The sequence below is a fragment of the Pan paniscus genome, chromosome 19 (genome assembly GCF_029289425.2).
Source record: "Pan paniscus chromosome 19, NHGRI_mPanPan1-v2.0_pri, whole genome shotgun sequence".
Classification (NCBI taxonomy): domain Eukaryota; kingdom Metazoa; phylum Chordata; class Mammalia; order Primates; family Hominidae; genus Pan; species Pan paniscus.
In genome coordinates, this window is record NC_073268.2 from 34,503,838 (window position 1) to 34,526,702 (window position 22,865).

Below are 22,865 nucleotides of genomic sequence, written 5' to 3' on the forward strand. Positions count from 1 at the left end.
GTCAAATCATATCACTTGGTTAGCTGTATTTTATTTTATTTTTTTTTGTAGCAATTGTGAATGGGACTGTGTTCCTGATTTGGTTCTTGGCTTTACTGTTGTTGGTGTATAGGAATGCTAGTGATTTTTGTACGTTGATTTTGTATCCTGAGACTTTGCTGAGGTTATCACCTTAAGGAGCTTTTGGGCTGAATATGGCATTTTCTAGATATAGGATCATGTAGTGTGCAAACAGGGATAGTTTGACTTCCTTTCTTCCTATTTGGGTGCCCCTTATTTATTTCTCTTGCCTGATTGCTCTGGCCAGGTAAACTCACTATTTTTAACCTTAACTGGAAAGTAGTTATTAAGATGTGCTTCAATCATTAATAACTCTCAATAAATAATATTATATAATAATAGCAAGAGACCAGAATCTTTATAACTCTAGAGCAGTTTTTTTAACCTTACTTATTACAAAATATTAAAGACCTGCAAGTATAATGATGATATAATAAGTAGCATGTATCTACTCTTAGCTTAAGAAAAAAATTACCTATATATTAAAGCCTCCCATAGACTGCTACTTTGAGAGATAGACTATTCTGAATTTCATGTTTATCATTTCCATGCACTTATTTTTATTCTATCTAAGCAATACAACATTGTTCTTGTTTTTTAATTTCATAAAAAATTTCATACTATATATATTCTACAGTCTTTTTTATACTTAGTATTTGGAAGATTCATCTATATTGAAAGGTATAGGTCTAGTTCATTCATTTTCACTGCTGCATAATACCTTATGATATAACTGTATTGTAATGTGTTTATTCATTCTCTTTTAGATAGACTGGGTTATTTCCAGTTTTTCTTTTTTTACTATAAAGACAATCCTATTATGAAAAGTATTGCATATGTCTCTTTGTGTCCACATGTGAGGGTTTCTCTGGTATATAATTACTAGGATTTCAATTGTAGGTGGTATGTTCTGAATGTATGTGTTCCTCCAAAATTCATATGTTGGAACCTAAGACCCAATGTGATAGTATTAAAAGGTGGTACCTTTAGGGAAGTGATTAAGTCATGAGGGCTTTGCCTTCAAGAATGGATTAACAGTACCTTTCTAAAAGGGCTGGAGGGAACTAGCTAGGAACCTCCCTTTTTTTGCCCTTCCATCTATTCTGCCATGTGAGGACAGTGTTCATCTCCTCTGGAGGACACAATGTTCAAGGTGCCATCTAGGAAGCAGAGACAAGGCCCTTACCAGACATGAAACTTGCTGGTGACTTGATCTTGGACTTCCCAGCCTCCATAACTGTAAGCACTAAATTTACACTGTTTATAAATTACCCAGTCTATGCTATTTTGTTATAGCAGCAGGAACAGACTGGCACAGGGTCATAAGTATGTGCATTTCACCTTAAGGAGATATTATTAAATTATTTCCCAGAGTGATTGGTTCCAATTTATGTCACCACCTGCAAGAATAAGAGTTCCTACTGTAGAGCAGTGGTTTTGAACTATGCTTCTCAGGGTCCCAAGAGGGAGTTTCAAAGGCCATAGGACTCTAAGCCCCTTGTACTGTTTGTGACTGGAACAGCTATGCTTCAATTTGTTTTACATAATTGTAGAGCATAGGAAATTTTCATTTGAAAAAAAAGGTTTTTCTGCCTTAGAAAAGTTTAAAAACCAATATCCTGGCCGGGTGCGGTGGCTCACACCTGTAATCCCAGCACTTTGGGAGGCCAAGGCAGGCAGATCACAAGGTCAGGAGATTGAGACCATCCTGGCTAACACGGTGAAACCCCGTCTCTACTAAAAAAAAAAAAAAAAAAAAAAATTAGCCAGGTGTGGTGGCGGGCACCTGTGGTCCCAGCTACTTGGGAGGCTGAGCAGGAGAATGGCATGATCCCAGGAGGTGGAGGTTGCAGTGAGCGGAGATCGCCCCACTGCACTCCAGCCTGGGAGACAGAGAAAGACTCCGTCTCAAAACCAAACAAAACAAAACAAAAACAAAAAAACAATATCCTGAAGAATACTTTTAAATCTTATTTAGATAGTATCCATCTTTCTGTCCAGGAGAAAAATTGGTCTGTGGAGAAACCCTTGAAAAGCCAACATTTCATCTACAGAATGTCTTAAATCTAACAGTGGATAGTATTTATCAATCTCTCTCCCAAGTTTTGATTTCTTCCTTGGCCTCTTCTCTTATTCCAATATGGGAAAAGTAAAGAGGGTAGTATAATGCTTCCCCTCATCTCTAAGTTGGATTTGCAAACTTATTAACTGCTTTGGGTGGGGGAAGAGGGAAAGGTGTGTTTCCCTTCTGTTTTGTCACAATGCTCATAAATATATAATGCTTTTATTTTTATTTTTAAATAAGTGTAAAAAGAAAGGAATTCATTCAAGTCTATAGGTTCTAATGTACAGTTGACCCTTGAACAATGTAGGGGTTAGAGGAAGCAATATCTGCACAGTCAAAAACCTATGTATAACTTTCAACTCCCCCAAAATTTGACTGCTAGTAGCCTACTGTTGACCAGAAACCTTACTGAAAACATAAGCAGTTGATTAACACATATTTTGTATGTTATGTGTATTATATACTGTATTCTTATAATAAAGTAAGCTAGAGAAAGAAAATGTTATGAAGAAAATCATAAGAGGCTAGGTGCAGTGGCTCACATCTGTAATCCCAGCGCTTCGGGAGGCTGAGGCAGGATGATCACTTGAGGCCAGGAGCTCAAGACCACTCTGGGCAACATAGCAAGACCCAGTCTCTGCAAAAAAAAATTAAAAACTTAGGTGGGTGTGGTGTACATGCCTGTAGTCCCAGCTGCTCAGGAGGCTGAGGCAGGAGGATCCCTTGAGCCCAGGAGGGAGAGACTGCAGTGAGATATGATTGCACCACTATACTCCAGCTTAGGCAACAGAGTGAGACCATGTATCTGTATTTTTTTTAAAAAGAAAGAAAGAGAGAGGTGGTGGGGAGGAGGAAGGAAGGAGGGAGAGAGAGAGGGAAGGAGGGAAGGAAGGAAGAGAGGAAGGAAGGAAGGAAGGAAAGGAAGAAAGGAAGGATATCATAAGGAAGATAAAATATATTTACTATTCATTAAGTAGAAGCAGATCATCATAAATGTTTTCATTCTCATTGTCCTCATGTTCGATAGACTGAGGAGAGGAGGAAGAGGAAGGGTTGATCTTGCTGCTTTGGAGTGGCAGAGGTGGAAGAAAATCTGTGTATAAGTGGACCAATGCAATTCAAACTGTGTTGTCCAAGAGTCAACTGTACTCTTTCCTTTTAACCTGTCTCCCATAACCCAAGGCAGACAATTCCTCCTCCTGCATTAAGGATATATGGCAACTTAATATCTACCCATCTGTCATGGCTCATTAGTAAACTCACACGTGAACTAAGGCATTCTCCATCTTCATTGCAGCCTGTTAGTGCTCTTCTAGTGTACTTGGCTATCATTGGTTGCTAAGCAATAATCCTAGTGCTTGCATTGTCCCCACTGATGTACAGAATGGAAGTCGACATGTGTTTGGTTACCACTGTAGTCAAACACTTCTCTCTTAGAACCACAAAAACAAGAAAAAGAAGCACAGCAACAGCAGGGTCAACAAATCAGGATTCTGAACAAGCCTATATGAAGCTGTCTTTTGACTGAGTGACCTCTGAATTCATGGATCACAAATTACAGCACTGCCCCAAGGGCAATTTAATTCAGAGGTTTAACTGAATAGTTTCAAAGATGTACTGGATTTTTTAGCAGGTCTCTGGTTGGACATCCCAAACCTTTTAAGATTGATTGATTAATTCATTTATATACTGACTCAATAAATAACTATTAATTTCTCACTGCGTGCCAGGCACTGGAATTCTTTTTCAGGATCATCTTCCTAAACTTTTCCAAGAATCAAGAGCCTTTCAAACTCTGCCCCCAATATGTACATCTTCACCACTCTAGTGGTCTACCTTCTAATATAAAAAGAACTATCCAGGCACTATGAGTATAAGTGCTTTCAACTAAATAAGTAGGGACACAAAAGAATTCCTTGTACATATTTTGAAAAGTCTAGCCTTATAATGACTTTTATCATTTTCAGCTCTCAGTGTATGGCCCACTGCTGGGCAGAGCCTCAGTACAAAGCCTATTTAAGGACATAAATAGGAATGAATTATAATTCATATTGTAATAAGTCTTAGCAGGCTCTTTCTTCACAAGGAGGCATATAACATTAGTGGGTCTGGCTGCTGATTAAACTGGTGAAAATTGACCCAGCAGGGCTACTTAAGCTGTATGATGTTTTCTTTAAACACAGGCCCTGTTTGAAACTCAGCGGCTTTGTCCTTGTTATCAGGATTTCTTAACATTGGCACATGATGTAGAATGACTGCTGCAAAGGAAAGAGGTAAAGAAGTACTACTAAACACCACTGGAATTAAAATTCAATAGATAAAGGAAAAGGCAGTTTCCTACAAAACACTGTTAATCTTAGGGCTGTGTAATAAGAATATAACTGAGCAAACTGATAGTTAAAAAAAATTCTCAAAATGCAAGTTAAGCTCAGCCTGAAAAGTAGAAAAACAAGGGTAAAGAAATGAGGAACTGACATGATATATTTAACCACAGTATTTTCTATGCAACGATATGTATTTGAGTGCATGTTGGGAGCTGCTTATCAAGATAACATGACTTTAATTTTGACAAGTATGTAACAAGGATGAAGACACTTCCTTTGACCTGTTGAAATTGCAGTAACAGTTCCTCTTCCTACTTTGTATATACCCACACACATTCACAAATGAGGGATTTAGAGTAAAAGGTTTTAATAATCATAAATAATGATTATTTAATAAATAAGTACACTGCATTGTGTTTGATATCAGAATAAGCAACTGCAATGTTTTCAGTACATATCATATACTGGGATAAATCGATTTAAACAAAACACATTTCTCTCTACCATACATTGAAAAGCAATAAGAGAAATTGAAAGTAGAAGAAGAGGAAAGACCACAAACTCTTGCTTGATATGTTTTCTGGGGAGGTGAAAAATTACCTGATGGAATACATATGTACAGTTTTGTAGGTGCAAATGTGGCCACAAACTAATTAAAGTGAACATCTAATTAAATTTATAACAAATTACCTATATCAAAATTCTGTTTGGCATCTTTAAAATGAATGAGTTAATTTAGGCCAGGCGCGGTGGCTCAAGCCTGTAATCCCAGCACTTTGGGAGGCCGAGGTGGGCGGATCACCTGAGGTCAGGAGTTTGAGACCAGCCTGGCCAACATGGTGAAACCCCGTCTCTACTAAAAATACAAAAATTAGATGGGCATAGTGGCAGGTGGCTGCAATCCCAGCTACTTGGGAGGCTGAGGCATGAGAATCGTTTGAACTCGGGAGGCGGAGGTTGCAGTGAGCTGAGATTGCGCCACTGCACTCCAGCCTGGACGACAGAGCAAGACTCCATCTCAAAAAATAAAATAAAATAAAATGAATGAGTTAATTTATAAACCTGGCCCAAGCGATTAAGGTAAAGGCAAAGTATATGTATGTGGTGTTGGTGGTAGATGTTTGGCATAAGGAAGTAAAATCAGAAAAACAGGAGGTGGGGACAGGTAGAAGAGGATAAGTAAAGACTTGCCAGGAAGAAAATTTTTAGAAGTTAGAGAAGCTGTGAAAACAGTACTAAGTTTATAAGAAAGACAGAATAAGTGTTGGAAAGTTTGGTTCTTTTAAAAAAAATTTTTAAATTTTCAGGGGTACAAGTGATTTTTGGTTACATGGATGAATTGTATAGTGGTGAAGTCTGAGATTTTAGTGCACCCATCACCTGAGTAGTGTACATTGTACCCAATATGTAGTTTTTTTAAATCCCTTGCCCCTCCTTCCACCCTCCCACTTCTGAGTCTCCATAGCCCATTATATCGCTCGGCATGTCTTTGCATACCCATAGCTTAGCTCCCACTTCTAAGTGAGAACAGATGGTATTTGACTTTCCATTCTTGAGTTACTTCACTTAGAATAATGGCCTTCAGCTCCATCCAAGTTGTTGGAAAAGATATCATTTCATTCTTTTTTATGGCTGAGTAATATTCCATGGTGTATATATACCACATTTTCTTTTTCTTTTTTTTTTTTTGAGAAGGAGTCTCGCTCTGTTGTCAGGCTGGAGTGCAGTGGCGTGATCTCAGCTCACTGCAACCTCTGCCTCCTGGGTTCAAGCAATTCTCCTGCCTCAGCCTCCCAAGTAACTGGGACTACAGGCACCTGCCACCACACCCAGCTAATTTTTGTATTTTTAGTAGAGACGGGGTTTCACCAGGATGGTCTCGATCTCTTGACCTTGTGATCTGCCCACCTTGGCCTTCCAAAGTGCTCTTTATCCACTCATTGGTTGGTGGGCACTTAGGTTGGTTCCATATCTTTGCAATCGTGAATTGTGCTGCAATAAACATACATATGCAGGTGTCTTTTTAATATAATGACTTATTTTCTTTTGGGTAGATACCCAGTAGTGGGGCTGCTAGATTGAATGGTAGATCTACTTTTAGGTCTTTAAGAAATTTCCATACTCAGCCGGGCATGGTGGCTCACGCCTGTAATCCCAGCACTATGGGAGGCCAAGGCAGGGATCACGAGGTCAGGAGATCGAGACCATCCTGCCCAACATGGTGAAACCCCGTCTCTACTAAAAAAATAGAAAAAATTAGCCAGGCTTGGTGGCAGGTGCCTGAAGTCCCAATTACTTGGGAGGCTGAGGCAGGAGAATGGCGTGAACCTGGGAGGCAGAGCTTGCAGTGAGCCAAGATCATGCCACTGCACTCCAGCCTGGGTGACAGAGGGAGACTCTGTCTCAAAAAAAAAAAAAAAAAAGAAATTTCCATACTCTTTTCCATAAAGGTTATACTAATTTACATTCCCACCAGCAGTGTACAAGCATTAGCTTTTCACCATATCCATGCCAACATCTATTGTTTTTTGACATTTTAATAATGATCCTTCTTGCAGGAGTAAGGTAGTATTTCATCGTGGTTTTAATTTGCATTTTCCTGATGATTAGTGATGTTCAGCACTTTTTCACATGTTCATTGGCCATTTGTATATATTCTTTTGAGAAATGTCTGTTCATGTCATTTGCCCACTTTTTGACGGGATAATTATTTTTTTCTTCTTGCTGATTTGTTTCTTTGTAGATTCTGGATATTAGTTCTTTGTTGGACCCATGGCAAATATTTTCTTCCATTCTGTGGGTTGTCAGTTTAGTCTGATGGTTATTTCTTTTGCTGTACAGAAGCTTTTCAGTTGAATTAGGTCCCATTTATTTATTTTTTGTTTTATTGCATTTGCTTTTGGAGTCTTCATTATAAATTCTTTGCCTAAGCCAATGTCCAAAAGAGTTTTTCCTAGGTTATTTTATAGAATTTTAAGGTTTCAGGTCTTAGATTTAAGTTTTTGATGCATCCTGAGTTGATTTTTGTATAAGGTGAGAGATAGGGATGCAGTTTCATTCTTCTACATGTAGCTAGCCAATTTCCCCAGCAACATTTATTAAATAGGGTATCCTTTCCCCAGTTTATGTTTCTGTATGCTTTGTCAAGTTTGGTTGTAGGTATTTGGTTTTATTTCTGGGTTCTCTATTATGTCTGTGTGTCTACTTTTATACTAATACCATGCTATTTCAGGAACTATAGCCTTGTAGTATCATTTGAAGGAAAGTTTGGTTCCTTTTTTTTTTCTCTTAAAAAAAATTGTTTTTTAGAGATTGGGTCTTGCTGTGTTGCCCAGGCTGGTCTCGAACTCCTGACCTCAAATGATCCTCCCATCTCAGCCTCCCAAAGTCCTGGGATTACAGGCATAAGCTACCACAACAAGTGAAAGTTCGGGTTTTAATGAATATGTATTATAATGTGTATTACTAGGAAGAAATAGTAAATAATTACTCTTAGTTGGTTTAAAAAGAGAGAAGAACACTTTGGGGAAAAAAAAAAACCCAGCACCTAAAAATTACAACTAACATCTATATATCAATTTATAGTTTAGAAAACACTTTGATATTACTATACTTCAGTCCTAGCTCAGCCTAGCATATACTAAACATTTTGAAGAAAAATTATAGTAAAATTATTAAATTTTAAATATTGTAAAGAATTTCTGGTGGTATGGATTTCACTAAGTATTTGGAGTTAAAAGAGCTGTAATGAAAGAGATGAATGTCTTCTCTACTTTTTGAAGACTTTTTAATCCTATAAATTTTCAATCTGCATAATTATGTGGAATTTGGGTTAAGGATGGGGCTAGGAGTCAAGCTTTGGATCAAATGGAATAAATATGTGGTCAAGTACAGGAGTAAAAACAATAAACAGTGTTGGCCGGGCACAGTGGCTCATACTTGTAATCCCAACACTTTGGTAGGCCAAGGCAGGCAGATCACCTGAGGTTGGGAGTTTGAGACCAGCCTGGCCAACATTGGGAAACCCCGTCTCTATTAAAAATACAAACTTAGCCGGGTGTGATGGCACATGCTTGTAATCCCAGCTACTCGGGAGGCTGAGGCCGGAGAATTGCTTGAACCCGGGAGGCTGAGGTTGCAGTGAGCTGAGATTGCACCATTGCACTCTGCCCTGGGCAACAAGCGCAAAACTTCGTCTCAAAAAAAAAAAAAAAAACCAAAACAAAACAGAAAACAAAAAAAAAACAACAAAAAAAACCCAAAAACAATAAACAGGGCCAAGGACAACAAGCAGCCCAAATCACTGGAGTTCTTCATTTTATTATTGTATTAGTGGGTTGCCTGCTAGATGTCAGTCAGCTTTCTTAGATAAATTTTCTCTTTAAGTGCAAGATGAATAATCATAAATTGCCTCAAAAGCATTAATAGAAGGTGAATGAAATACATTTTAAATTGTTTCCCAAACTCCATTTAAAATACCCTCTGGCCTATAATCTCAGTGACTCTGGAGGCTGAGACAGGAGGATCGCCTGAGTCCAGGAGATCGAGACCAGCCCAGGCAACATAGCAAGAACTTCTCTCTACAAAAATAAAAAATAAAAAACTAGCTAGGTGAGGTAATGTGTGTAGTCCCAGCAACTCTGGAGGCTGAGGTAGGAGGATCACTTGAACCCAGGACTTTGAATCTGCAGTGAACTATGACCGTGTCACTGAACTTCAGTCTAGGTACAGGGCAAGATCCATCTCTGAAAATAAAAATAAAATAAAATATCCCCGAAATTATATCTTTAAAATGCAAAATCTTGAAGAACGCATCCCCAGTAAAATGTTAATGATAGTTTTAGATTCTTTTATTTATTTATTTTTTTGAGATGGAGTTTCGCTCTGTCACCCAGGCTGGAGTGCAATCCACGAGCTCGGCTCACTGCAACCCCCGCCTCCCTGTTCACGCAATTCTCCTGCCTCAGCCTCCAGAGTAGCTGGGATTACAGGCACCCGCCACTATGCCCAGCTAATTTTTTGTATTTTTAGAAGAGATGGTGTTTCACCATGTTGGCCAGGCTGGTTTCGAACTCCTGACCTCTGATGATCCACCCTCCTCGGCCTCCCAAAGTGCTGGAATTACAGGCATGAGCCACCACGCCCAGCCAGTTTTAGATTCTATTGTATAAGAGAAAGGCTAGTTCTCTACCTTGGGATTTGATTTCATCCATTGCTTTCTCCACCACACTGTTGGTGTCCTCTTTTACAGGAACGTCTGGCACACTCTGTTGTAAAGTCTTTGGAAAGAGGAAAAAAATCACCAATTTCAATGTGACTTGATTTTCAACAAAGTTGTATAAATTATTCCAATTAAAGGAAAGTTAATTGCTTTGTAAGAGTTAACCAAACATTCCTAGTTAATTTTTCTGGGATCTAATGCTGTATATTAGAAGCAAAGAGGTAATCACAGTGTATTTTCTGCATTTACAAGATAAAATGTGTTGGTTCAAAATGTCATCACATCTTCCTATTACTAACAAAGTAATATGCTAGGAATATCATTTTAGATGTACATTAATTCTTGAATTATACAATAGTCTATAGAAACATGATTTGAGACCATAGCATAAGGAAATCAGACCTTTGGAAATGCTACTGTTTTACTACTAGAATCACTTTCTGTATTTGTGGCAAAAAGAAAAAGCATTTAATCTTAATTGAGGAAATTAAAGATTAATTTTATGAATAGCAACAAAATAGTTTTTGTATACATGCTAATGTACTTTAAAAATCTGACTCTATATATACATATATATATATATATACATATATATATATATGTATATATATATATATATATATGTATATATATATATATATATATATATATATATGTATATATATATATATATGAGACGCAGTTTCACTCTGTTGCCCAGGCTGGAGTGCAGTGGCATGATCTCGGCTCACTGCAACCTCCGCCTCCCGGGTTAAAGTGATTATCTTGCCTTGGCCTTTCAAGTTGCTAGGATTACAGGCATGCACCACCAGGCCCAGATAATTTTTGTATTATTAGTAGAGATGGAGTTTCGCTATGTTGGCCAGTCCGGTCTCGAACTCCTGACCTCAAGTGATCCACCTCGGTCTCCCAGAGTGCTGGGATTACAAGTGTGAGCCATCGACAATCAATAGGATATTTTAAAAACTCATATTAGTCAACTCACTTGTGAATCTATAGGACTATTTTTAATTGCCTCCCCTTTTCTATGAAACATTCTTCTTTATTGTAGCCTTGTATTTATTTAAACACAAAGTTACTTAAATGATTAACCTGGAAATTACATTTTCAGCATGATAGTAAAGTGACCCTAAAAGCTGGTGGTTATAGTTTTTAGGGTAACTTTAGAAAGCAGTCTTTATTTATCTGTAATTTATAACAGTTCTTCACAAATAATTTACCTGTCCATGGAAGTTTCCTGCAACTTACTCAAATGAATCAGCTTAATAATCAACATGAGTTTGTCCTTTTCCTTTTGCAATTTTAGTTATCTTTTTGAATACCCACATCTTTTCTTTTATCATAAGAAAATTGATTTATCTAGCTTATTCTCCAGCATTAATATCTGATTTATTCATGCCAACTCTACCTCATGAAGCTCTTTCACTTCAGTTAAGTTCCATTTCCTCTCTTTGTCTTCTTTTCCGTTTTCCTGAAATGCAAACAGTGTTAGTAAATGGCATCCAAAAAGAGCTGTGGATTAAACTACTGTCTCATACTTTAATACAGTAAGCTTTTAATTTTTAAAAATTTCACATAATGAGTAAATATCATGTGAAATAAAATTACACAAAGTAGTTGTATCAACAAATTCAAACAATAACAGACTTTTATATATAATCAAGGAATGCCAACCAACTAGAAGCAGGTCGCCATGACTCAACTGTTATTTTGACCCCTTTTACAGCATTTCTGTCAAAACCTGATGCAGAATACTTCAACCAAAAAGAGAAATAATTAAATGACAGACTGTGATATTGCATCTCAATTTTCCCAAGAATGTTGAATCTCAAATCTTCCCATAAATGTGATAAACCTATGTAGGACAAGAACCTGAGCAGGTCTGAGTTCCTCTTGAGATGCTGACTCATTCATTTGGGCTCCAAAAGGTATCACCAAATGGTATAGAAGAATATTACTAGACCAGTATTAATAACAAAAAGAAAGAAAATATTAATAAACATCACAAAGTACTCCAGAAGTTAAAAAAGCTCCCTCACTCCTGCCCTCACCTCACCCCACAATTCTATTGAATGATAAATTCTCAACTGCTGAACTTTTCCAACTGTATTACTGTTATGACTGTTGCTACTGACCAAAGCTAGATCATTGCTCAGGGAGACAAGGAAACTCACCATAGTAATCATTACTACTATCATTAAAAAAAAAATACAGCAGCAGTAATGCAATTGCATTTTTAACATGATTGTCATCCTCATTAATTTTTGAGATAACAAGGTGAGGTAAAGTGAAACTTTTATGGCTACCTAATTCATGCAAGAAAGGTAGATAGAGAATAGAATAATAATATCTCAAAAGGCATTTTTTTGGCAAGGGAGAATTCCAGAGGAATGTGACTTATCTGGTTTATTTATTTATATTGAGGTATTAAAATAAATAATTACCAGATCCCCACTTTACTGCAAATGACTGTAGATTCACAGATTATCAAATCACTGCCATGCCAAAAATCATTTAAGAGTTTGTATATATATGAGCTAGGTGTTGCGTAAAGAGTAAATTATATTCACACAGTCTGCCTCCAGGACAGTTACAGTCTAGAGACTCTAATTTGAAATAGTATGTATCTAATGCTCTAGCGTATTCCCTTTTCTTTCTTTTCTTTTTTTTTTTTTTACAGAGTCTCATTCTGTCGCCCGGGCTGGAGTACAGTGGCGCAATCTCGGCTCACTGCAACCTCCGCCTCCTGGGTTCAAGTGATTCTCCTGCCTCAGCCTCCCGAGTAGCTGGGACTACAGGTGCTCACCACCATGCCTGGCTAATTTTTGTACGTTTAGTAGAGACAGGGTTTCACCATGTTGGCCAGGCTGGTCTTGAACTCCTGACCTCAAGTGATCCACCCTCCTCAGCCTCCGAAAGTGCTGGGATTACAGGTGTGAGGCACCACACCCGGCCATTCCCTTTTCTTTTTATCAACATAGCACATGTTCTAGCTAAATAAACCAAAAGTACTGCCTTTGGAGAGAAGAGTTTCCAACATTTAAAAATAGCTGCCTCAAAGCCTTTTTGACGTGCTTAATAAATAATAAATAATAGAAAATAAATTTATGTGATAGCTCCCAACTGTATATTCTCAACAGCCTCATTTCTTTGCTTATGGTGTCCATCTCCTGAAATTCCTGAGAAGCTTCCTTCCATTTCTTTTAAAATCTATTTGGTTTGGATGCACTCAGATAAATTCAACTCAATAAGACTTTATTAGGTGCTTTCTATATGCAGGCAAAGGTTGGGGCTTAAAAGGATGAATAAGACCTGCCTTAAAGAGTTCCCAGTTTAGTCCGGGCGCAGTGGCTCACGCTTGTAATTCCAGCACTTTGGGAGGCCAAGGCGGGTGGATCACCTGAGGTCAGGAGTTCAAGACGAGCCTAGCCAACATAGTGAAACCCTGTCTCTACTAAAAATACAAAAAAGTAGCTGGGTGTGTTGGCGGGTGCCTGTGATCCCAGCTACGCAGGAGGCTGAGGCAGGAAAATGGCTTGAACCAGGGAGGCGGAGGTTGCAGCGAGCCAAGATCATGCCATTGCACTCCAGCCTCGGCAACGAGCGAAACTCCATCTCAAAAAAAAAAAAAAAAAAGAGTTCCCAGTTCAGTGAGGGAAAGAGATGCAATTCAATCTGCAAAGTGCAACAGTAGAGGTACACACAAAATGTTAAGCAACAGAGAAATAAGCAGCTAATTTTCCCAGGGTAGTTAGGGACATTTTCACAAAGGAAGCTGGATAGTAAAAGACTAGTAAGAAATTTGAAGCAGAAGGAACAAACACTCAAGGTTCAAAAAGTGTTTGAAGAATTCATATAGCAGATATGCTGATATGGACAAAGTGTTAGTGGTCTGGATAGAAGATCAAATCAGCTACAACATTCCCTTAAGCCAAAGCCCAATCCAGAGCAAGGCCCTAACTTCTCTTCAATTCTGTGAAGGCTGAGAGAGGTGAGAAAGCTGCAGAGGAAAAGCTGAAAATTATCAGAAGTTGATTCATGGGGTTTAAGGAAAGAAGACATCTCCATAACTTAAAAGTGCAAGGTGAAGCTGCAAGTGCTGATGTAGAAGTTGCAGCAAGTTACCCAAAAGATATAACTAAGATCGTCAATGAAGGTGGCTACACTAAACAATGGATTTTCCATGCAGACTAAACAGCCTTCTATTGGAAGAAGATGCTATCTAGGATTTCATAGCTGGAGAGAAGTCAACGTCTGGCTTCAAAATTTCAAAGGATAGGCTCACTCTCTTGTTTGGGGCTAATGCAGCTGGTGACTTTAAGTTGAAACCAATGCTCATTTATCATTTCAAAAATCTTAACCCTTAAGAATTATGCTAAATCTATTCTGCCTATACTCTATAAATGGAACAACAAAGTCTGGATGACAGCACATTTGTTTACAGTATGGCTTAAGGAATATTTTAAATACACCCTTGAGATCTACTGCTCAGGAAAATTGATTCCTTTCAAAATATTACTGTTCATTGACAGTGCACTTGGTCACCTAAGAGCTCTGATGGAAATGTACAAGGTAATTAATGTTGTTCCCATGCCTGTCAACACAGAATCCATTCTGCAGCCCATGGATCAAAGACCAATTTCAACTTTCAAGTCTTACTTAAGAAATACATTTCATAAGGCTATAGCTTCCATAGACAGTGATGATTCTGATGGATTTGGGCAAAGTAAATTGAAAACCTTCTTGAAAGGATTCACCATTCTAGATGTCATTAAGAACATTTGTGATTCATGGAAGGAAGTCAAAATATCAGCATTAACAGAGTTTGGAAGAAGTTGATTCCAACCCTCATGGATGACTTTGAGGGCCCCAGGACTTCAGTGGAGGAAGTAACTGCAGATGTAATGGAAATAGCAAAAGAACTAGAATTAGAAGTGAGGCCTGAAGATGTGACTGAATTGCTGCAATCTCATGATAAAACTTGAAGGAATGAGGAGTGTCTTCTTATAGATGGGCAAAGAAAGCAGTTTCTTGAGGTGGAATCACTCCTGGTGAAGACACTGTGAACATCATTGAAATGACAACAAAGGATTTAGAATACTACATAAACTTAGTTGTTGAAGCAGTGGTAGGATATGACAGGACTGACTAATTTTGAAAGAAGTTCCACTGTGGGTAAAAAGTTATCAAACAGCATGAAATGTTACAGAGAAATTATCCAAGACAGGAAGAGTCAATCAATGTGGCAAACTCAATTGTCTTAATTTAAGATATTTTCACAGCCATGCTAGCCTTCAGCAACCACTACTCTGATCAGTTATCATCTATCAACATCGAGGCAAGATCCTGCATCAGCAAAAAGATTTTGAGTGGATAAAGGCTCATACGATTGTTAGCATTTTTTAGCAAAAAAAGTATTTTTAAATTAAGATATGCACATTTTTTAGACATAATCCTACTGCACACTTAATAGACTATAGTATAAATATAACTTTTATATATGCATTGGGAAACCAAAACTTCATGTGACCACTTTATTGTGATGTTCTCTTTATTGTAGTGGTCTGGAACCAAACCCAAAATATCACCCAGGTCTGCCTGTATGAGGGCCAAAAATATAATTTTAGTCATCACAATGGAGAATTCCAACCTCTCACCCAGTTCCTTAATTGAAAGGTGGGTCCCTTTGAGAAAGAGCTCTGTAGCATTGCCACTAGTATATACTGAAAAATCTTCCTCTAAGTCTTTTCCACAGAGATTGATGGCCATTTCCTAAAATGGCTTTGTGTTAGGGAAAAGGAATATCCAGGTTTTTCAGAGATATCTAAACACTGATTCTAAACTGATGTTAATCCTGGGGGTCCAAAATACCACTTCAGTCCATAAGGTTAAGTGGGGGTTTGCGGTGGCCAGATGGAGTCTTAACTCAAGTTTGAATCACAGTGGTTTAGTAGGGCTATAGAACCACCCTGTGGTGATTTCATCAGTCCCTGAATATATAATTAGAACAGAGATACTGGTAACTGGCAGGATCTCTATATCCTTTCTCTGACTCTGGAATAAGGACTATTATAGTAGGAAGGGCCAAGTGGAAGCCTTTGAAAACCTCCCCTCAAACTCCCTTCAAACACACCAGGACAGTAAACAAAAATATTGCTTCCTTGGGGTTGGGAGGATGGGGGATTACAAAGATTAATGAAACCAGTAAAGATCTGAAAGAAGCAGGAGTGAGGCTGGGCACAGTGTCTCATGCCTGTAGTCCTAGCACTTTGGGAGGCCGAGGCGGGTGGATCACCTGAGGTCAGGAGTTTGAGACCAGCCTGGTCAACATGGTGAAACCCCGTCTCTACCAAAAATATGAAAATTAGCCGGGCGTGGTGGCACATGCCTGTAATCCCAGCTACTTGGGAGGCTGAGGTAGGAGAATCACTTGAACCTGGGAGGCGGAGGTTGCAGTGAGCCGCGATCGCACCACTGCACTCCAGCCTGGGCGACAGGAGTCTCAAAAAATAAATAAATAAATAAAGAAGCAGGAGTGATGAAAGCTACCTCACACCAATTTAACTTGCCTGTTTGGCCTGTGAAGAAGGTGGATGGATCTTGGAGAATGACTGTGGATTACTGTAAATTTTATCAGATTATGCCTCCACTTGCACCTCCTCTTCCATACGTAGTATCTTTATTGGAGCAAATCAACACAGTCCTTGGCACCTGGTATGTAGCTATTGTCCCAGAAAAATGCTTATTTCTCCATATAAATTGGCAAGAAACACCTGAAGCAGTTTGGTTTTACTTGGCGGGGCCAACAATATCCCTTCACAGTCTTGCTCAGGGCTACATCATTTCTCTAGCTCTCTGCCATAATATAGTCTACAGAGATATTGAGCATCTTGACTTCCCAGTCAGCATCACATTGATGAAAGTATGCTGATTGTATCCGAGGAGCAGGAAGTAGCAAGGTCTTTAACTGTCTTTAAGAGATATATGCAAACCAGAGGATGGGAAATAAATTCCATTCTGGCATCAATTTCCCTATCAATCAAGTGCCAGTTATTAAATTATTGTCTCATCTCCAAATTCACCCATATTTACTCTTCTTTGTTGCTAAAGCTGAGACCCTGAAAATCACATTTCTTTTGCCTTGCCAACTGGCTTTGTTATACTGTGCTAACTGGGGGCACCAGAGGGACATCCCATACCTGAAGGGAAGACAAGAGACCTGCTCCTTCTTGTCTATCCCGATTGCTTCTTCTTTTTTTTATTATTATACTTTAAGTTCTAGGGTACATGTGCACAACGTGCAGGTTTGTTATGTATGTATACATGTGCCATGTTGGTGTGCTGCACCCATTAACTCATCATTTACATTAGGTATATCTCCTAATGCTATCCCTCCCCTCTCCCCCGACCCCACGACAGGCCCCAGTGTGTGATATTCCCCTTCCTGTGTCCAAGTGTTCTCATTGTTCAATTCCCACCTATGAGTGAGAACATGAGGTGTTTGGTTTTTTGTCCTCGCGATCGTTTGCTCAGAATGATGGTTTCCAGCTTCATCCATGTCCCTACAAAGGACATGAACTCATCCTTTTTTATGGCTGCATAGTATTCCATGGTGTATATGTGCCACTTTTTCCCTGACTGCTTCTTGTGGCCTTTTGGTTCCTGTGTGCTTTACCTAGTAATGCTTCTTCATCCTGGTAGCAGCATTCCCTTTTTGTAGCAACAGCTGAATCCAGTTTGTAGTAGTTTTTCTATAGTTCTATAATTTTCATTACTCTAAGGCACCACCACCAGCCAGCCAGTGCTCCTGCTTCAGAAGTCTGTGTCTCAGAACCATGGGTGCCATGAAGCCCCTCCTCTAATCTCAGAGGCACTAACACCAGCTGAGCAGCACTTTCTCTTCAGAGACCTTAGTTTTAGCTCTGTGGGGCCAATCCTCTAAATTTCTAAATTTTTCCCTTTGCTTCCTCTGTTTTTTCTTGTTTTTTGTTTGGTTTTTTTTTTTTTTCTAGCCCTTAAGGTGGGAGGAATTACTCACCATTGTGATACCTCAGATTTCTCTTTTTACTTTTTTAGGTATCTACTTAACAACTTTATATCTAGTTATTAATTCTTTGTTAAAATTTCTTGGCAAATAACTGGTAGAGTTTCTGTTTTTTTGAGACAAGGTCTTGCTCTGTCACCCAGGCTGGAGTATAATGGCACAGTCATAGCTCACTGCAACCTCAACCTCCTGGGCTCAAGCAATTCTCCCATCTCAGCCCCCTAAGTAGCTAGGACTGCAGGTGTGTACCACCACACCTGGCTAATTGTGGTATTTTTTGGAGAGATGAGGTCTTACTATGCTGCCCAGGCTGCTCTCAAATTCCTAGCCTTATGCAATCCTCCTGCCTCAGCCTCCCAAAGTACTGGACTTACAGGCATGAGGCACCACACCCCACCCAAGCTGGTGTTCTTTCTGTCTCCTGTCAGGACACAGTTAAATGAAGTTAGTAAAAGTTAAAGTTTTTATAAAACTTCAGAAAAAATACAACCAAGTGAAGGCAACACATGACTCAATAATACTGCAGTTGCTCTCAGCTCTTATATATCTATGCTATATTAATTTATACTTATAATTACGCCCAAATTGTTTCAAATATAAGGGATTGGATTATCAAGGATAGGACCATGATTTCTTGTGTCTTTTTTTTTGACTCACTTTTTTTTTGCTCTCTCTTAAGCTTAGCTATATAAGTCATAATCTTTTAAGTGAAATACTTCATTTGGTATGCAATGAATGAGTTATAGATATATTGCAAGATAGGGATCTATTCAGCCTGAGGAGTTACTTAAAATAACTGGAGTGGTTGATAAATCTAGGTAATTCACTCCTGGCAAGAAGCAGTGTGATCTAGAGATTCTCAGCAGCCCCCCAAAATCAGGGTGTGAATACCCACCCTAGTATGCCCATGGTCCCACTGGTGGACAGCACAATGAAGTTCTTGCCAAGCAAAGCCAAGGAGTATTCTACCACCAGGTCATCACTTTCATAAGACAATTGTAGTACACACTGCTGCCTATCGTAAACACTGAGCTTTGGAGGATGTTCCAGGTACCAAAAGAGCAGGACTTACAGCCTCAGATAAGGCCAGGAAATGCAGGGAGGCCTGCTAGGTACTCCTGATGAACTCAGCTTATGATCTCTCTTTTTATATATATAGCATTCTTCCTTTTGTTTATATCTGATGCGCCCTTTTAATTACGTTCAAGTTAGATGAAGAATTATTGATCTAGTAACACAATCTAACTCTGCAAATTAGACCTTTATCAATATTTTGCAATAGATACTTGACACAAAAAGTGTTTGGGTAGATGGGGAAATTCCCATTGGCAAATGTAATGAGGAAATACCCTGTGATAATGTGGATATATTATCAATTATAATTTACACTTTTAAATTTTGAATTGTTGTGAAAATTGTTTAAAAGTTTTTTTTATCACCTACTTGTATGAACTAAATTCTCATCAATAATGACTACCAAGAATTTGAAGAGATCACTGTTAAACTGTCTCATTCAAGAACTGCAAGCTGTCATTTCAATCATAAAATCCTGTATAAAAAATGTTATGTTTACAGAAGCAATCTCAGGTTTTTCATTAAATTTTTAGACATCTTTGTTTGGAAACGTATACAAATTCAATATTTAGTGTCATCCTTAATATGTTTATTTTTCTCATTAAAAGTAAGTAATATAAAGAAAACAATTTTTTTCACCAAGCCCCATGTAATTAGCTGCCTCCAAATCCCCTTTAATTTATCCCAGTGTGTTGTACAAATATTATTTCTATGGATGTCATGATGTGGAAAAAAAAGGTAGAGAACCACCCCTTTAACATTTAGATCAGGATTCTTCACCTTGGTTCCTTGATAGGTTTTAGTAGGTATGAGAAATATGCAAGTACATTTTTCTGGAGAGAAGGTCAATAGTTTTCATCAGGTTCTCAAAGCTTGAGAACCAGCTAACCTCAGAGATTTCAAGCTCCCCTATAATTTCACCCCGGAAGAAGTATTGATACAAGTTAAGGGTTAAATGGACTCCAGTGGTACAACCAGGTCTCCAGCATCGCAGGTGGGAAGAGTGAAAGTGCTATAAGTAGAACTAGGAGGACTTTTGTCTCTTTGGCTCCCTCTTTTGGGAATCCTGCTCTTGGCCTCTCTCTCCTCAAATTCAGCTAGAATAGTAAGAGGATCCTAGGCTCTTCACTCTATTAGAAGATATCTCCTCTCTCAGTTCACCAGAAGACCTAGCAGGAACCAGGGTGGAGCCTAGGGAAATTAGGTATAAATGGGGCACAAAGCATAGATTTCATCAAATGCTTAGTGTGGTCCAGCTCCATTCGCAAAGCGACTGTACTGGGATCTGCAGACAAAGCCTGAAAGCCAGTATCATAAAGAGCACATTTGCCCAGACCTTCTCTCCTTTGTTTCTATAGAACTTTGTACGTATATAGACTTCTTCTATATTTCTACATACCTCCTTTCGCGCCTAGCCGAGGTGACAGAAGCCATGGTACCACTAAGCTACGCTGTAATTATTTGTTGATGTGTTTTCCCCTACTAATTGGCTTTGAGCCCCTAAGAGGTAGATAAACATTTGTCTTGTTCTTAAAGCAGTGTCTAGTATATGATACACATTCAATAAATATTTTCTCAATTATTAGTAAATAAATTAATGAACATGCATCAATAATTTCCAAATCTTAGTTTCCTTAAAAGGTATATACCAGGAAGAGATATTTCCCCTGAAAATTAATAAATTAACTTCCTGATACAAACAATGTGAATTTTGTCATCCCATAATTCAATTTTGATCAGGATTTTATCACCTTAGATATGTGGAACAAAAATGTTCCACACTTACCTACAGATGAAACATGTCTTGACCACTAATCTACTTCTACTATTAAGAAAAAGAATGATGGCCGGGTGCGGGGGCTCACACCTGTAATCCCAGCACTTTGTGAGGCCAAGGCAGGTGGATCATCTGAGGTCAGGAGTTCGAGACCAGCCTGACCAACATGGTGAAACCCCCATATCTACTAAAAAGACATAAAATTAGCCGGGCGTGGTGGCACATGCCTGTAATCCCAGCTACTCAGGAGGCTGAGACAGGAGAATAGCTTGAACCCGGGAGGCGGAGGTTGCAGTGAGCTGAGATCGTGCCATTGCACTCCAGCCTGGGCAACAAGAGCAAAACTCCGTCTCAAAAAAAAAAAAAAAAAAAAAAGCCGGGCACAGTGGCTCACATCTGTAATCCTAGCACTTTGGGAGGCTGAGGTGGGCAGATCACTTGAGGACAGGAGTTCGAGACCAGCCTGGCCAATACGGTGAAACCCCGTCCCTACTAAAAATATAAAAACTAGCCGGGTGTGGTGGCGGGCCCCTGTAATCCTAGCTACTCGGGAGGCTGAGGCAGGAGAATTGCTTGAACCTGGGAGGCGGAGGTTGCAGTGAGCCGAGATTGCACCACTGCACTCCAGCCTGGGTGGCAAAGGCAGACTCCGTCTCAAAAAAAAAAAAAAAAAGTTATCTTAATTGCATAGAGGGCTTTATTTACAGTTTATTCTGAACTTTACCATACATTATCTCAAGAATCCTGTCAGTTAGGGTTCCATTGTAGAGATAAAGGAATTAAAGCTCAAAAAGTTCAAGCCATTTGCATAAGGTTTTAGAGCCGGAACTAGAAACCAGGTCTTCTGATTCCTATGGTAGTGCTCTTTCTCATTGCAAGGTTAATGGACTTAAGCCTTTCATCTTCCAAAAGAATTTCTGAAGAGTATGTTACCATGAAAAAGTAGAACATCATTGTTGCCCTCCCTGAGTCAGAGAATCAACATACAAGTACTAAGACCTAAAGATTTGAATATTACTTTTTCTAGAATGATACTTTGGTTCATAAAGCACATATATTTCATTTATTTCAGTTCATTCAGCTTCTAGCTATGTGTATTTTTTGGCTATGTATCTAGTTTCCTCTTTGGTCTCCCATGCATTGGTTCAAAGTTCTTACTTCTGAAACTTGCCTTCTCTTTTCCTGTTTACTACGGAGCTCTGGGGAAAACACAGTCAGATTGTTTAATCTGTGAACCATACATCTTTGTTTAATTTTGTCTCACAGGCACTCCTGATCACCACCAGGGGGCAAAAGCCTACCAGCTGGCTTCTCTGCACTACACTCTACATAGGACTGTACAGTACAGGGACCCTCAGTGTCTGATTCTTGATGGAACCTCCCTGCTAATTATTTCAACCACAGGGCCCCAGGGAGAGAACAAAGGCTCAGCACAGAGGACTCTTGTGGCGTTTAACCGTACAGCAGCCAGAAAGAGCTCATGACAGCCCTGTCAGTTTAAAAGAAGCAATGAGATCCAAGAGTGTTTGAGTGACAAACAGGAGGGGGTGGGTTTTAATAACTGCAAACTCCCAAGTGTGTGTGTTTTCTACAGCTTTGATATGTACGGTGGTATTTACCAGCTCATCCACTCAAGCTGAGAAATAGCCTTGTCAACTCTCTTTCTTTGTGTAAATAATCAGTGATATTTGCATTGTGCAATTTTTTTCCTTTTTAATCTTGATTTTCCATTACATTCTTTGCTTATGTTCTGCAGACAATTTACCCCTGAGAAAACCATTCCCTTAAAATATCTTTTAATCTACATTTTTACATAGGTCTATGAAAGAATGACATTTAGAGACGAAGGAGAAGAAAGCTTAACGAGCAAATCCTGTTTAATTAAAAGACTGTCTTCACAGCAGGAGGCAAGTGAGAGGTCAATAGCAGGCTGGACCCTCACAACTGGCTTCCTCGGACTCCCAGGCGCGCTCAGCTTCTCTTCTCCTCAGGAATAATGAATAAGTCTTTAGACAGGCAATAGAGGAAGCATGAGGGTACCACAAACCTTTCCAGGGTATCAAACGGAAAATGGTTTTCTTTCCAGAAGTCTCATCATAAAACATAGACGGAAGGGTGGGAAAGTTAAGAAAAAGCCCCCGAGAGCCGGGGTGAAGGGAGTAAACTGGTCTAGCCCAGTCCTGTCTGTGCCCAGTGAGAGGGTTTGAAACTCCGCGGAGCCCTTTCCCAATAGAAAACGTGTTTGCTTCAGGATTTTCATCTCAGCTGCTTTTTTTTAAGGTTGGTTAAGCTGTGCGCCG

General features: G+C 39.0%; 1 protein-coding gene across 7 annotated transcripts in view; it reads right to left on the reverse strand.

Annotated features, from left to right (window-relative positions):
• EFCAB5 (EF-hand calcium binding domain 5) overlaps nucleotides 1-22,865 on the reverse strand; it is a 185,242-nt gene that overhangs the window by 161,205 nt on the left and 1,172 nt on the right. For 3 of the 7 annotated variants that reach the window (XM_034942144.3, XM_063599155.1, XM_063599157.1), the window contains exons 2-3: nucleotides 11,079-11,141; nucleotides 9,641-9,728 (exon numbers count right to left, since the gene is read on the reverse strand). In XM_034942144.3, coding sequence (XP_034798035.2) covers nucleotides 9,641-9,662 — 22 coding nt within the window. In that variant the 5' untranslated portion in view covers nucleotides 9,663-9,728; nucleotides 11,079-11,141. Of the gene's footprint in view, nucleotides 1-9,640; nucleotides 9,729-11,078; nucleotides 11,142-11,542; nucleotides 21,870-22,865 lie in introns of those variants that run through there. The other 4 variants (XM_055101352.2, XM_063599156.1, XM_063599154.1 and 1 more) reach the window with 4 other exon arrangements.